Raw genomic sequence first — 17,398 nt, forward strand, 5'->3', positions numbered from 1 at the left:
TCACTTTTATTTTCCTCAAACTCAAGATGGCTATGGAAGTGATGAACATCTTGAGCCAAACGTAGAATCCAATGACCTAGAAGAAGAGAATGGAGATGAAAGTAATCAGGTAGACAACCTAGGTGGTGAAGATTGTGATTTTTCTATGCAAATGATCGATTTTGGTTTGTTTTTTTCACTTTTGCTTCCCAGGGTCGGCAAGGTCGACGCTCGTCGATCATGCGGACCTTAAGCACCGGCGTGGTTTATATTTGAACAACGTGCCGACTTTTCATGAGCAGTACCCGTGTCGGCAAGGTAGAAAATTTTAACCATGCCGACTTCCATTTTTTTTGCAACACAGGAGTCGTGATTTGAAAATTCTTACGCCGGCATTGTAGTGGATACGTAGACCCTTCCCACTATATTTCGGTCGGCACTGTTGAATTTTTCTACCATGTCGGGGATTTTGTAGTCGGTATGGTTTTATATGTCGACCTTGACGACTTCCAGTTTTTTGCAACACAGGAGTCGTGATTTGAAAATGCTTACGCCGGCATTGTAGTGGATACGTAGACCTTGCCGAAAATATCTTGGTCGGCACTGTTGAATTTTTCTACCATGTCGGGTATTTTGTAGTCGGTATGGTTTTATATGTCGACCCTGCCGACTTTGGTAATACATATCAACTAACTTTTGATGTTTTGTAGATTGTTGCATTGGTACCGATGACGGATCAGCCTCAAGCTCACAATATTAGGGGTCCTGATACTTCCGCACATTACACTAATGATTTGGAATGGGAGGAACAAAACGACGCGGTCAATTGGATTGTTGAGAAAGCAAAAGAGAAGATGTGTGTTCTATTGAAAAATACCCAACAAAAAGATACGCGGTTTGAAATGGTATGCGAGTGTTATGGTTCGCCGGACGCAAGTCACAAGAGAAAGGGTTATGTGTATGATAAAAAAACAACTAGGGTGTACAAGACGAAGTCAAAGAAGTGTGGATGCCCATTCAAGATTATATTTTGGAGGAACAAAAAAACCGACAACGTGTGGAGAATGAGTTGAGTTGATGTTGGTTGGAATAACCATAAAGATCCGGAAACTCTTGTTAGGCATTGTCAAGTTCCCAAGTTGAAACCGCACGAGTTCGAACAAGTAAGAACAACTTGGGGAATTAAACCAAGCAAACTCCTTAGTAAGTTCAAGAGGTATGACAAGAATAACCTCTCTTCATTGTCTACAATTTATGCGGCCAAGGAAACTATCGAAAGAATTGAATGGGATGGAAGAAAAGTGATGGAAGAATCACAATGGTTAGTACACAAATACAATTACACGGTGAAACACCATGAGTCATCGGAGGGCTTGGTGGATCGTATTTCTCTTGCGCATCCCGATATGATTCAATAGGCGCATTGCTCTTACCAAGTTTTGTTCATGGATTGTACTTATAAGACGAATAGATACAACATGCCTTTGTTTAACATTGTAGGACCAATCTCGGATAAGCAATCGTTAACGGTGGCATGGTGTTTTATGGATCTTGTGAAGGATGATAGCTATATTTGGGCATTGGAAACTTTGAAGCTTCTCTACCACGAAGAAGAGAATCCCGGGGTTATAGTGACCGACAATGAGCAAGCAATAATGAACGCTGTGAGGATAGTTTTTCCAAATGCACAAAATTTGATTTGCACTTAGCATATACAATGCAATCTTAGAAATAATTGTAGGAGTCATATACAAAAGTCAAAGGAAAAGAAAGGCACTAAACGTGAAAAGGAGGAAGATCAGTGGTGGAGGGAAAGGGGGCTAACCCTGGCTGTAGCCCCCCTTCTTTATAAAACTTGACCAGACCCTTACAAAAAAAAAAAATAGCCCACCTAGTGCATAATTTAGCCCACTAGCTAAGAGTAATTTAGCCCACCAGTTAAGCCTAGGAGTGTCAACGGGTCCGGGTCCTCCCGGGTATCACTAGACCCGGACCCTACTTATAAAGGTCGGGTCCGGTTCCTAAACTTGTGGACCCAGAACCGGATCCGTTTAAATACCCGGGTATCCGTCGGTTCCGGGTACCCATTGGGTCTAAAGAAAACTATTTAAAAAATCTCAAAAACTTAATATATTTCTCTTTTTAGCTTGGATTTAAGTAATTTTTATAAAAAATTATTATTATTTCTTATGAATGTACTAAATAAAGATTAAATGCAAGAGAAAAAATTTAAATGAGTAAAATATCAAAGCTAAAACTAGAAAAAATACTTATAATTTTGCTAAAAACATGAATAAAAGAATGAATAAAGGGGTACCCAATACCCACGGGTACCCAATGGGTATTACCCGTTTGGACCCGTTTAAATTCGGGTCCAATCGGGTAATTACCAGCCGGGTCCTAAGTAGCTGGAACCGGACCCTAATATACCGGGTCCGGTTCCGGGTAATAGGTACCCATTGACAGCCCTAGTTAAGCCTATACTATACCTTCCGCTTTCCTCTTTCTTTTTCGTTCGCAGAGAGAGTGTGCTTCAATTTCAATCGAAAAAAAAAAGAAACGCCGAGAGAAGCAGAGGCGAATGAAAGTGTTGATCGCCAATTTTTTCAGGTAAGGAATTTTTCATTTATACCATCTATTATTATCATTCAGTAGTAACTAAAAACCCAATTGTTTCCTCCTGCTACTTAAAATTTTGAAAAATTGATTGATGTTTAGTGTTCTTCAAATTTTCTAGGGTTGGTATTTTTTTGGGTATGATTCCGAATTCGATCAAGAGGCAAGAGCTATTGGTTTTCTAATATTGATACAATGAATTATGAATATGATATTGAACCATTGATTATTGTTATTATAATTGTCTGTAACTATTTAGTATCTAGGGTTTGGGTTTTATAAATTTTTTTGAAAGTACAATGTTTTGTTCTGATTTCTTGATTAAATTATAATCTGTTTTAATTTACACTTCAGGGGTTTGTAATATTTATTGTAACAATTGCTAAATTGTTCAAGTTTTGCATAACAGGTTACAATGTCAAGTGGATGGGCTAAACGAGGGAGCGGTACTTTGAAAGCATATTTCCAAGCTCAAAAACCTGATCAAATAGAAGAAGGATCAACAAGTAATGTTCAATTTACATCTCCATCAAATGATAGAAATCATGAAGTGTCGATTGTAAACCACGAACATGAAGAAGTTGGTGGCCAAAAAACTGAATTTGAAGCAATGAGTACTCAATGTGTACCTGAAGTTATCGAAAATGCGTATGTTTCTTCATTAGAACGCGACCCTGGATTACGTATGCCAATTATGCAGTATCCGGTTAACAAACGCGATGAAGTTCGCAGAGCTTATCTACAAATGGGGCGCAATGTAACAAGACTTTCTAAGTATCCAGGTACCCTATTTGGAACGCAACTTCGTCGTTTTTCTGCTAAGTGGTTTGATGAGTATCACTGGGTTGAGTATTCTAAATCTAAAGATGTCGCGTATTGTTTCTATTGTTTTTTGTTTGAGACAAGTCCACCAACCAGACCAGAGTATACTTGTGAAGGGTTTAGAAATTGGCATAATGTTAAGAATGGAACTAAAGGTGCATTTTTGGCGCACGTGGGGAAACCAAATACTTTTCACTTCACTTCTGTAGAGAAAGGTCAGAATTTGAAGAATACATCGCAGCACGTTTCTACAATTTTCGAAGTACAGTCAACGGAGACTATACAGAAAAATAGGTTACGGTTCATAACATCAGTCGAATGTGCCTAATGGCTAGCCTTTCAGCAGTATCCTTTTAGAGGCCATGATGAGTCAAAAAGTTCAAAGAACCGTGGTAATTGTATTGAGATGATAAAGTATTCAGCTACACTCAACGAGAAGGTGAAAGCGGTTGTCTTAGATAATGCTCCTGGAAATGCTAAGTATTCCTCGCCTCAGATTCAGAAAGAGATTTTGAATATTATTTCTAACAAAGTCAGAAACAAGATTCGTGAGGATATTGGAGATAGGAAATATTGTATACTTGTGGATGAATATAAAGATGCTTCAAACAAAGAACAGATGGTGCTTGTTTTAAGGTATGTTGATAGTAATGGATATGTGCAAGAACGATTTTTTGATATTCAGCGTGTAAAAAATACATGTGCTTTAACTCTCCAAGAAGGTATAGTTGATGTTCTTTCTTAATCACTATAATCTTCCAATTGAAAATATTCGTGGTCAAGGTTATGATGGTGCGAACAGTATGAGTGGTAAGTGGAATGTGTTGCAATCCTTGTTTCTTGAAGATTGTAAACAGGCATACTATGTTCATTGTTTCGCACACCGACTACAACTTGCTCTTGTTAAAACAACTGAAAACTTGGGTCCGGTTTGGAAGTTTTTTTCAATGTTAACCTCAATTGTTAATCTTGTGACTGGTTCTTCACAGCGTATAACGGATTTCCAATCAGCTCAAGAAGATGACATTAACGAAAGATTGGCTGCCGATGAACTTGAGACGGGAAGAGGGGCTAACCAAATAGGTACGTTGCCCCGAGCTACTGATACTCGCTGGAGTTCTCATTTTAATTCTGTATGCAGTTTAATTGACAAGTTTGATCCAACTTGTACAACAATAGAAAATATTAGTATGAGTGATCCAAATGTGACATGTAGTGTTGGTCAAGCACGACGTATTTTTGAAGAAATTAGAGATTTTAAGTTTGTTTTTGTGTTGCATTTGATATATGAGATAATGGGAACCACTGAAATACTATGTCAAGGCCTTCAAAAGAAAACACAAGACATTGATAATGCCATGGCTCTAGTCACCAAGCGTTTACTTACGAAATTAAGAGAAGATGGTTGGAGACATTTTATCGAGACGGTGTGCCTATTTTGTGCTACCCATAATATTGATATGCCTAATATGGAGGATCGTTATATGGTAGGTACAGGTCGTTCTTGCCAACAATATGATAACATCACTGTGGATCATCATTATCACATCGACATTTTTAATGCCACTATTGATTTTCAATTGAAAGAGTTAAATAGAAGGTTTCCTGAAGATACAATAGAATTGCTGGTTCTTAGCTCATGTTTGGATCCTCGAGAATCCTTTAAGTCATTTAATATTGAGAATCTTTGTACACTTGCTAAGAATTTCTACCCTCTAGATTCAGTCCACAAGAAGTACACACTTTGAGAAGCGAATTACGACATTATGGGGAAGATGTAGCCAACCATCCAAGCTTTAAGAACTTATCTACTGTTTCGGGTTGTGCCGACAGTTAGTGGAAACTAACAAGGAAGAAATATACCCTCTAGTTGATAGGTTGATTCGTCTTGTATTAACTCTTCCAGTTTCTACGGCAACAGCAGAACGATATTTTTCAACAATGTCGTGTGTTAAAACAGCCCTTCGTAACAAAATGGAGGAAGAATTTCTTAGAGACTGCATGATGCTCAACATCGAAAGTGTCCTTGCACGAAATGTCAGTATAGATTTGATAATAGATGAATTCGTTGCTCTCAAGGATCGCAAGGCAAAACTGAAGTAGTGATATATATAAGGATCTAATGGAAAATGATTGATATCTTTTTTTGGTAAAACACTTTTTTGTATATTTGTATCAACCTAGACTATTACATATATATATATATATATATATATATAAAAGAATCATTTTTTGTATTCATGGTGTTCTCTTGTGACTAACAAGTAGTAGATTTTAAGAGATTAGTTGAATACTAACCATTTCAGATTATTTTGGTCGGATTGTTTCAACCTAGCTGACCATGGATGTAAGGTACAATTGAAAATTAACTTTCTGCCTATATTTACAAAGTTATGATTCTTGAAATTATTTTGATTTACCATCTTTGTATATGTTTTTCATTGATTCGCAGGGCCAGGGGTGATCCTTAGTTATTTTCACAACCAACAATTGACGTTAGTGGTAGTTTAGTCAGGCATCAGCAGAAAATAGACAACATGTGGTAACGCGCACAGGTATGAATATCATATTATGTTGTTTGTTCTTTTGAATATCATATTATGTTGTTTGTTCTTTGCTTGCCGCAAAAAATTTTTTTTAGCACCCCCCACCATGCAGAATTCCTGGCTCCGCCATCGAGGAAAATGAACGTCTTAGTAAACTAACTAAAGAGGAGAGGGAGAAAGAGAAAAAGAAAGAAGACGAAGAATGGAAAGAAGGTGAGATCGAGTTTGGATTATCATAAAAGCGTGGGATAAAGTGGTTTGGTCGATGAGTGTTGCAAGATATGAGATAAACTTGAAGGAGTTTGAGGATGAGTGGGGGACTAATTACCCCAAAGTAGTGGAATATTGCAAGAAACAATGGTTGAGGCCACATAAAGAGAGGTTTGTGTATGCTTTTACTTACGACTATAAACATTTCAAACTTGAATCCACAAGTATGGTAGAGCAAGCTCATGGGAGACTAAAATGTCTACTTTTCACAAGTCAAAATGGGATTGTGACGATGCAACATGCTATCCATGAGTACACTAATAATGATATCACCAAGATAAAAAAACAATTCCAAGAAAGTAGCTTCCGGAAGTTGACGGAGTTTAAGGAGGATAATTGGTTGCTTGTTGATATACATTGCAACGTATCGCACTGGGCAATACGTTTTATGATGAAACATCTCAAGTTGTATCAAAAGTATGACAAGCCGAGCACTCCTTGTAAGTGTAGGATAATGAAGGCTATCGGACTTCCATGTCGTCATATGCTTGGTAGGTATAAAACTCTCATTCCTCTTGAAGATATTGATCCTTGTTGTAAGCCATTATCTTTCAAACCGGCTCCAAGAGAAGATCCCGGTTTGGCGACATGGAACTTGGAGAATAATCCTCGAAAAGTACCCCAAGTTGAATAGGTTGGACAAACAAACTATGAAGCACAAGCTGATGCCGATTGTTTACCCTTTTATGGAGGAACTTCAAGAACCGGCGAAACAAGATCCTTGTGGTATACCACCTATCACAAAGACGAGGGTGGAAGAAAGGGAACAAATTAAAGAGTATATGAGTACAAACTGCGATCCATCCGGACATGTTTATACCGAGGCGCAATACAAGGAGGAGCCGGCTAAAAAGAAAAAAGGTCGTCCGAGGAAAGAAACAACCACACCAACTGTTTCAAACTTGAATCCAAATAGCACTCCACTTCTTGAGAGTCAAGCAAGTGTGGAATTTGTTGGAAAGAACTTAGGTCGGCCAAGGAAGGATTCAACTACACCAACGGTCTCAAACTTGAATCCAAATGGCACTCTACCTCTTGAGAGTCAAGCAAGCCAAGGGGATGTTGCGAAGAAAAGAGGTCGTCCAAGGAAGGTAGTACAACCGGTATTGCAAGAGTATCGCGTACAACTCCCTCAAATTATTCAAGAGTTCGTTATTGGTACCGACGACGTCCCAAAGGATGGAAATTGTGGGTTTCACGTTGTCTCGCAACAATTGGGACACCTAAGTGGAGCGGTTGAGGAGAATCTCACCCAATACCAATACATAAGAAAAAAGATGGTCGCCCGACTATAAAAAGACAAGGAGTTTCATATCTCAATGATGCTAGAAGGTTCGATGGAGAACAAAGGAGCGACTTTTAAAGAATTGCTTACTAGTGTTAAAGGACCGGAGGGAAATGCACCGATCAAATGGGAGCATTGGATGAGAATGCCGGAGTGTGGCCATCTATTGGCGGATACGTGGTCATGCGTGGTACATTTTTTTAGTAAAGGACTATCTATAGTATTTGCACCGAAACATGCGGTTTGTGTGGAGCAACTCAAGCATAGAAGAATTGTTATGGCTTTGGTGGATAAAAATAATTTATTGGTCTACAACTCAACAAGGAATGTCCATTACCCCTCTTTGTAGGTTTAGTTTTTGAGAGAAGTTCATAAACAACAAGAGCAAGGAATGGGTGAAACTTTATGAGGACAACATGGACCTTTGGAATGTTTTAGATGAGTCTAGAGAATGTCCCATAGATTTGACTAAAGGAGGTTTAATAGATTTGAATGAACTCCCTCCAATAGATTTGGGTGATGATTGATTTTGGCTAGGAACTAAGGAATCTTTTTGGAATATTTTTGCAATCGCATTCGTGTTTTGTGTAATGTACTTTGGAGTACTACAAATGAATGAAATGGATATTGTTTTTTTTGGTGTTACTCCTTTGGTCGACATTGTATTATCACACGACCCTGCCGACCTTCCCAGGGTCGGCAAGTTATAAATTCGTCTGGTTGCCGGCTGCAGTGCATGACAGCACAGGAAAAAAAGACATGGAACGGTCGGCAAGGTTGTTTCCCTCCTACAGTGCCGACTGTACCAGGATCGGCAAGGTCTTGATTTTGTTAGGTTTCCGGCTTTTTTGAAGTCGGCATGGTTTACGAGGACAACCATGCCGATCAAAACAGAAAAAAAAATTGTTCCTGGATGTTCACACATTGTAGTCGGCAGGGTGTATTAAGAGGACATGCCAACTATACATACGCCGACAGTGCTAATAGACTTCTGCGTATCGACTGCTAAGCCGCCGACACGCTTTGAATTTAGTATGATGCCGACTAACATTGAATACAAGGATTCTTAAAAACTTAAAAAACTTTTGAAACTTAACTAGAGCAAACAAACCTTAAAAACTTAATTAGAGCATACAAATCTTAATTAAAGCATACAAACGTTAAAAACTTAACCCTAACACATTTGGGACATAAATAGTATCTTTTTACGGTACACAATTTCCTAAGAGAGGTAATTAGCTTCATCTTACCATCGCAACATGGATCTGTGCATGCTAGAAGGTTGATTTTAGCAACTTCATCTTCATACGTAACTAGTGCTCATCTATCCAATAAAAAAACCCACAACAAGTGCATTTTGAAGCATACGGCTGATATACATCTCCTACTAAAACTTTCATGAGAAATAAGAATCCCTTACAACCTTCAATAGTGCATTTGCTTCCTTCGAAGGGACAATCGTTTGCAAAATGACCACTTAGTGTACAAAGACTACAAATATTTGGTTATGTTGCACTTGAAACTTCCATTCTTTATGCAAGGTTGAAGATGAAGTTGAGAATTCTTTTATAATAACAACACACCTAATATCTTGATTTTAAAATTTATAGTCGTTGAGCATTCAATGGCTTGTACTTTGTACCTAAAAAGTAATATTATTATACTACTAACATTTAGGTCGGCAGGGTCGAGATTTCAAACCACGCTGACTACCGATCCTTGACAGCACTATAGCATATAGCATGGGATGGTCGGCAGGGTCGATCTTACAAACCATGCCGACTTACTGCAACTCTAATATTTTTTAAAACTGACCAAAAAATAATAAGTTCTAAAGTAACTGAAACTGAAAATTACATAAGTTTAACAAGTCTAAAACCAAAAACTAACATTCAAAACATAATGTAATAGTTCAAACCACAATCTAGGTTTCTAAACCAAGTGAAGCATGATAAAATTTAAGAATTTCATGGATCCTTCTTGTTGTTGTTATCTTCCTCCACATCACTAGATTTTTCAGCAACATCAGCTTTTGCTTTTCCCTTATCTGGACCTATGTAGTCACTGACCTCATTGTAATAGGAGTTCACTCCAGAAAAGTCACATGACCTGAAAAAAGTCCTTGGATCAACCTCCTCTTCTTCCTCCTCTGATGATGTACATTCTTCATAGTTGAGGGGATTGCTAGGACTATCCATAAACCTTAGAAATTTTCAGGATCTTCCTTACCCATCAGAAGTAACTTTCTTACAGGGCAATTCTTTTCAGTTTCATCTTTAGGATCTTCTAAATTGGGATAAATAACATCAATAAATTGTAATAACTCTTCTGGATTGCTAACAAGACAAGGGGTATCTTCTATTTTTTCCTCTGGGAACCTAAACAATACACAAATAAGAGATATGAAAATTCTAAACATTGAAACATGGTTTTGGTAATACAACCGGCAGGGTCTAGAATCTAAACACTTCCGACCAACCAATGGCCGGAGGGGTTGTAATCATATACCACGCCGACTAATACAAAGTCGGCATGGTCTTATTCAAGAAAAACGCCGACAATTAACTAATGAAAATCAAGTTTCTGTAATCTAAAGTCGGCATAGTACAAGTCTAAGACAATGCCGACTAGATGTATGTCGGCAGGGTTTGTTAATATACTCTGCCGGCCTTGGTTATTGTCTAACAGTCTCCATGACTGCTATGAAAAGTCGGCAGGTTATTCATCCTGATACCATGCCGGCGCTTACAAAACAACAACATCGGCATGGTTTTAAATTATCCACCTGGCCGACCAAAAACCCTGAAAATCATAATTTTCGATTTCTAACCTAATATAACAATCATACAACACATCAAAATAATAGGTTTGAGTATAGAAATCACTTACAGTCTTCTTTTCACCGGTGGAGGGTTTTTTCAACATTCTCAGAGATTGGATTTTCGGGTTTGCTAGTTCCAACTTTTTCCTTACCTTTTCCCTCTGATTTGGATCTTCTCATGTTACCTGTTGAATCTCTCTTGCTATTTTTGGTAGAATATCAAAATTGAAATTTTTGGTTGCTTTTTGGTTGATGGAATAAGATGAAGGAAGGATAAGAGGAGAGGGATTAAAGAAGATAGATTATAATAAGATTAAACGTTTTTTAGTTTTTAAGTTTAGGGTTTAGTTTTAGGTTAATTAGTGTAGGGGTGCTAAAGTAACTTCATCTTGTTTTGACCTCCCCTTAATAAGGGCACATGTCCATTTAAATTTGGGTATATCCCAATTAATCTGGGTATATCCCAATCTCACCGGGATATATATAACTGTAGTTTAAATTCTTATTTAATATATTATTCTTTCTTATTTTAAAAAAAGGAAATAAAAACTTATGGCTCATTTTCTGCTTTGGCACTTGTGGCCCTCTAAGATGATGAAAAAGGAACTATGGGGATGCGATAAAGAGAAAAAACACGTTATGTGCATGTTACTTTTTCTCTCTAAAGTTATAAAACTATGCATGGGGAGCATGAATTGTCAAAAGGCATAATATTCACGGCCTACCATTCCATATGTAATTGATGAATCTGTGGATATTACGTACCCACGTGTAATAATCCGTTAGTAGTTTAATATATTACATGCTTCAAAAAAAAAAAATGTCAAAAGGCCTATATGGGTGAACTGACCCAAAAGTTCAAACCTTTTGCATGTATCTTTTCTCCTTCACTTATTTTGATTTGGAATAACAATATCTGAAACCTCTATCAATGAATCAAATTGTAATGGTAGAGGGATGATCTACCTGATTTTATGTTGTACACAAGAGGAATTTATTTGGGCAACCCTAATTATTGATGAAAATATATAAACATCGGGTTCCTCTTGTGCATTGATAGCCCTTTCTATTAAATATAAAGAGCGTTTGGATATCAGAAGCAGAACTATTTTGCTTCATAAAGAGTTGACTTTTTTGCTTCCCGAAATCATTCTAAAATAATATTTCTAAACTGACCTCTGACTTTTCGACTTCCAGAAATCGAAAAGCAATTTCTGAGTGTACATCCAAACACCCTATTAGTAGAATACATGTCTGTTTTGATTAAGATTCACTCTATGACCTCGATAGCTTTGGAGTGAGTTGGACTTTTGCAGGTATGGTAAGGAATATATTTGGGAGTGGGGTGCCAAAAAAAGCAAAACAGAATCAAGAGAATCTGGTCACTTTTGTCGTTTGCTATTTTGTGGAGTTTGTGGAGGGAGAGAAATGATAGGTTATACAATAACATCTCGAGAAGTACTAAATAAATAATTATGGCGGCGAAATGTTTACTTTACGACTGGGGTTAAACTCTGGATTTTTTTCTTCTGGTTTTTGTTTATCCACTTTGATTTGTAATTGGGATGCAGTACTGCATAATTGATTCCCCATGCAACTCTGTTTTTCCCTTGTCACATCTTCAGTGACTTGAGATTTTTCTTATGAAATCTACCTTTTCTGTCAAAAAAAAACATATTAGCATATACGAAGTCTTCCTTTTCCTAGTGAAAAACTTAAGTCCAGATTCGAAGTTATTCTTAAAGACCAATTGTTACAATGGGTTTTCAAGTTCCACGGAAATTATATAATGCGTGTGCAAAACAAAGCAATAAACATAGCTAGATCACTCGACTGGCCTTGGTGTGCTTAATCTATGAAAGATGAAGCAAGAATTATTGGCCAAATGGTGCTGGAGATTTGGTGTTGAAAATTTTCAGTTGTGGTATAAGCTTACTACAGAGATACATTCTGGTACGTTGAAACTGGTTCTCTAATATCTGAAAATTCTATTATCACATTACATTCTGGTACGTTGATATCGTTTCAGCATGATATCTGGATGGGAAGCTGCAATTTGTTTACTTCTTTTACTACTTTATAGAAACTGGATAGGTTACAATTTGCAAGTGTTGCGGATCACATTACTGAAGAATGGTCTTGGATGTTTGATTCTAAGAGAATTTTATCTGACTCGGAGGAAAACTCTTTGGCTACACTGTTAAATATCATTAGTTCATCACCTCCAGCAAGAGACACTTTATCTGATACTAGTATATGGGCAATTCACTCTTTGGGATTTTTTTCAGGCAAATCTTTATACACCAAGTTCATTGCGGATGAAGGTATTCCAGATTTTTCTTATAAATTCTCATGGAAGTTGGGTGTACCTCCCAAAATAAATTTCCTCGTCTGGTGTGCTGTGCATGTTAAGTTAAACTCGTTGGATATGCTGCAATATAAAGGAATGAACTTATACAGTTCTTGTATTCTCTGTGGAGACAGTCCAGAATCGCAGGATCAATCTCATACACTCCAAGGTAGCTTATATGACTTGGACAAATATTACGCCAAACTCAAACTGGGGCATGGGTGTTTCCAGAGTCTATGGTCTTGTTGGTGTATACATGGCCTAACTCTCCTTTTGCGGTTGGCGTATACGTGGCCTAACTCTCCTTTTGCGGGTTATGGTACGCTGATATGGGACCTTAGTCCTACGATAGTGGTTTGGGTGTTATGGAAGGAAAGAAATCGCAAAATTTTCGAAACCCAAGTATAGTTTCAAAAAGGATATGGAATTATGCACTGAAGCAAAAATTCTCATTCTTACTTGGACTGCGGCTATGGGAAACATGATAGACATTAATTTTTCTTATACTGGAAATAACTGAGACTTAGTCTTTTGCTAGTGTCTCCGGCTTTTCATTTCGTTTTTTGTTTGGTCTATATTCTGTAGACTTTATACATTTTTCTTTCTATTAATAAACTTCTCTCTTCCTATCCAAAAAAAAAAATATATCATTCGATTGTCTATTTCCTCTCTCCTCTCTCTCACTCCTTCTTCTTCTCCAACAAACTCATCAAAACCAACCATTCTCTGCTCAGATCTAGTCCAGTCCAAAAATGGACTAGATCTGAGCAGATTTCTTCATTACTCCTTACTTTCTAGGTTAGTTAGTAGATTAGTTTAGTTTTTATTATGGTTTCTACTTATCTACACCGTTTTGGTGGTTTTATATACTCTTTTGAGGTTTATCTTCGCTTTAATTAATGGCGATTTTGGGTTATTGGGTTGGGTTCTAAGATCAATAGTGATGCTCTCCGACAACGAAATCTCCATCTTTATTGTCTCCGGCGACGAACTCTTCATCAGAATCTTCATCATCAACTTATCCGACGACGAAATCTCCATCAGTGGTCTTTTTGACGACGGAAGCTTCATCACTATTTACAAGAGATTTGAGCAAATCACTCCTAATTTGGGAGCATTTCTTTTTAAAGAAGAAAAACAAACTAAATTGTTGGAATTTAATTCCTAGAAATACCATCATTCTTCCGATTTAATCGGATCTTATTCATACTTGTATTTGTCTTACTCCGGTAATCCTTCTCTTTTTCTTGTCGGATTTCTCGGTATTGTACTCTTACAGTATGTTCTTGTTAGTTTGTATTCTCTTATTTTCGATCTTAAACTCATTGTAACCTTGAAATCCCATTAATGAAAAGGTTCCTTGTTTATGAAAAAAAAAAAAAAAATTGTCTATTTCGCATCACTTGTAGCGGCCAACTAGCCATAAAGTTTAAATATGAAGCCCAAGAACCCTTAGAAGAAAATTCAACAACCCCCTAAAAAAGAGAACGTTCGTTGTACATTCAAGAAAGATGTGGTCTTAGTTCAACAAGTAATCTTCACTGGCTCTACTTCAATAATTAGATCCAGTTCTACTGATATTAGTCATTCGTAAAATTAGTGATCATCATATTTTTCCCGGTCCATTATTCACACACAAGTCAAGCTTTTGAGTTTTGTCTTTCGACCTTTACTCGATCCATATCCATCGCATAGATCTTTTGTTGGATTTCTTTTCCGGAAGTGACAACACACTTCTCTCTTCTTAACAAAGAATCTTAAAGATATGTGGACGTTATTTTTTTTTTTATGCTTCAACTCGATTATTGCGCTTCCGTGTATGGTCATGGTGGTGGCCTGGTGGGACTGACATTTTTTTTTTTAAATTTTATTGGTATGTGTGTGAAAGCGATACAACAAATCCGAGGAGAAAGAGGAGACGGATGACTAGTTGTCTCGCATCAGTTTGATGGGTGTTCAAGTAGTTTCTTAGAAGGAGGGCCGTATCCATGAATGTGAAATCAGCTCATCATATATCAACAGAAGCCGGTTATTCAGAGTATTCGCGTAAGATAAATGGCGCCAGGGCTTTATGAAGCTTCACTGAGAGGTGATGTTAAACTTCTCAACAAGTTGCTTCATCAAAATCCACGTCTTCTTGATGAAACATATACAGCTCACAAGAGAAATGCTTTACACATAGCAGCTATGTGTGGTCATGTCAAGTTTGCGGGAGAACTTTTAAGGAGAAACGGAGAACTCATAATGGTTCAAGACTCACATGGATTTACTCCTCTTCACCTGGCTTCTGCAAGACAATGCCTTTCTATGGTGGAACAGTTGTTAGATTCCAGCAATGAGGAGGTTTGTATGGTACAAGATGACGAAGGGCGAACACCATTACATTTAGCAGCGACAAAAGACAGAATTAACATCATAAAGGCGTTGATTAAGCAGAAACCGGAAGCAATTCACTTCCAAAATGGTCGAAATGAGACAATCTTACACCTTTGCGTTAGACATAACAGTTTAAAGGCCCTAAAATTGTTGGTTGAGGAATTGCCATCAGTGGGTGCACCAACTTTGAACAACATTAGTCCTCTGTCTATCAACTCGCAAAACATTGATGGCAACACGATTTTGCACCTTGCTGCAGAAATGAGGTGAATGAAGGTAAATATACTGAAGTGCATACTATAATTTACATTTATAATATTAACTGAGATTTATGAATCATTATGAGCATAAGATGGATGTTTAAATACAATGCTTTCGGACTTTTAGTTTATTTCATTAACTTTATTTCATTTGCAGTTTATAAAGTATTTAGTGGAGAGTAATAACACCGGAATCGATATAAATACTCTGAATAATGAGGACCTCAAAGCGTTACATATGTTTCCAGAGGCAGAAAGAGATGGTCTTGAAATTGGTTGGTATGATAATACAAAGAAGAAAACAAAATCATCTGATCAGCAGAGATGGATGCTAGAGAAAGTGAATGCTTTAATGGTGGTTGCAACACTGGTAGCAGGAATCGCCTTTACAGCTGCTATGAATCCACCGGGTGGTGTTTTTCAAGAAGACTCCAAAATCAAGGCTAGTGAAAATCCTGTTATTTTTGCTTATTATCTAAGGTCTGTTGCTAAATCCACCAAGTCTAGTCGCTTTGGTCAATATCTAGATCAACATCCTCCAACCCAGAGCCAAAATATGATTAATAGCACCAATTTTCTTCAAGAACTGTTAAACACACTAGACAAAGATACTTATAGTGCTTTTTCACCTTATGTGATGGGAAAATCACCTGGTATTGTTCTAGAACACGATGAGTGGAACAAAATCATTACCAAATATAAACCCAGGTTTTCCCCTTATCTTATACGCTATGCTGGTACACCAATATTAGCTTACAAAAATCCAAGAATATACAATCTCTACATGACTTATAATGCAATTGCATTCCTAGTCTCCCTGAGCATAATAGTGTTAGTTATAAGTGGGTTTATCAACACCAAAAAAACTTCTAATCACCAGGTTAGAGTCCTTATAGGCATGATGGTAGTTTCAATCACGGCCTGGCTCTTAAGTTTCATTTCTGTTTTCATAAGTATGTCACCCCCTTTTTACATTAATCATCCATTATTGAGTCGAGCATTCTTTATAAGCATTGTCACGCTGGTGATTTGTACGTACGGATACAATTTTTTGATGAAAGCCAAACATTGGATTACAATGCTGTGGTGGAAGATTAGACATAAGGATAGATTAATCGACCAGTTCCAGAAAGAGGAAAGTGCATTGCATAGTCATTTCTTGAATCTGATGACAAAAGCAGTAATCCTAAAGTTTATGCCGGTTTTCTATTTGATACTTCTAGCCGCTTTGTCGCTTCCTTCTCTATATAGTTACACAAACCGAACGTAGTTAATATGTAACAGTTTCAGGGAAGGCAGAGAGTGCAGCATGTTATGTGTTCCATTATCCATGTCTTATGTTGATTAAATATTCCGAGCTGCAGGTATATTCGCATCGTAATCCCTCCCATTAGGACTGTTCGTCAGTGTTGAATACCAGTTCTCTATTTCGCATTTTCTTTCCTATAATAATTTATTTTTGTTTTGTTTTGTTATGTATTGAATTGTGTTGCTGTGTTTTGACAAAACAGACTAGTTAAAGAATAAGGCAACTATATGAGTTTTCTATTTCTCAGTTAACATGCTTTACTGTTTAGAAATAGACCAGTGCTATCACACGCATGCATGTGAGTCCGCAAGGACTCAGTGATTGGTCTGTTTCTTTGAACTGCCTTTCTCTGAAAAAAAAAAGATAAAGATAAAGAAAAGATAAAAAGAATCAGATATGCGACGCGACAAAGGATTTCCCTTGTAACAACATGGCTGTTGCTAAAAAGCTTATTAAGAACCCTCCGCTTTCACAAAGATCCAGGAATCAAAATTTAAACCTTCTTCTTCTTCTTCTTCTTCTTCTTCTTCTTCTTCTTCTTCTTCTTCTTCTTCTTCTTCTTCTTCTTCTTCTTCTTCTTCTTCTTCTTCTTCTTCTTCTTCTTCTTCTTCTTCTTCTTCTTCTTCTTCTTCTTCTTCTTCTTCTTCTTCTTCTTCTTCTTCTTCTTCTTCTTCTTCTTCTTCTTCTTCTTCTTCTTCTTCTTCTTCTTCTTCTTCTTCTTCTTCTTCTTCTTCTTCTTCTTCTTCTTCTTCTTCTTCTTCTTC

At 37.2% G+C, this 17,398-nt stretch overlaps 1 protein-coding gene and 1 pseudogene across 3 annotated transcripts; both read left to right on the forward strand.

Annotated features, from left to right (window-relative positions):
- Positions 1-2,498: 2,498 nt before the first annotated feature.
- On the forward strand, positions 2,499-6,700 carry LOC113350403 (zinc finger MYM-type protein 1-like). Of its 3 annotated transcripts, XR_003360776.1 has the most exons (4): positions 2,499-2,589; positions 3,005-3,377; positions 3,502-5,769; positions 5,870-6,700. XR_003360776.1 is itself a non-coding variant. In XM_026594537.1 (2 exons), exon 2 carries the CDS (start codon positions 4,149-4,151, stop codon positions 5,163-5,165), a length of 1,017 nt encoding a protein of 338 aa, XP_026450322.1. In that variant the 5' UTR covers positions 2,499-2,589; positions 3,005-4,148; the 3' UTR covers positions 5,166-5,861. The 3 variants fall into 3 exon arrangements, 1 of the variants encoding a protein (XP_026450322.1); XR_003360775.1 differs by having other exon boundaries at positions 3,005-5,769; XM_026594537.1 differs by lacking the exon at positions 5,870-6,700 and having other exon boundaries at positions 3,005-5,861.
- Positions 6,701-14,607: 7,907 nt separating this feature from the next.
- Positions 14,608-16,738, forward strand: LOC113352710 (annotated as a pseudogene).
- Positions 16,739-17,398: the final 660 nt, after the last annotated feature.

Source organism: Papaver somniferum, chromosome 2 (genome assembly GCF_003573695.1).
Source record: "Papaver somniferum cultivar HN1 chromosome 2, ASM357369v1, whole genome shotgun sequence".
In the NCBI taxonomy this organism is placed as follows: domain Eukaryota; kingdom Viridiplantae; phylum Streptophyta; class Magnoliopsida; order Ranunculales; family Papaveraceae; genus Papaver; species Papaver somniferum.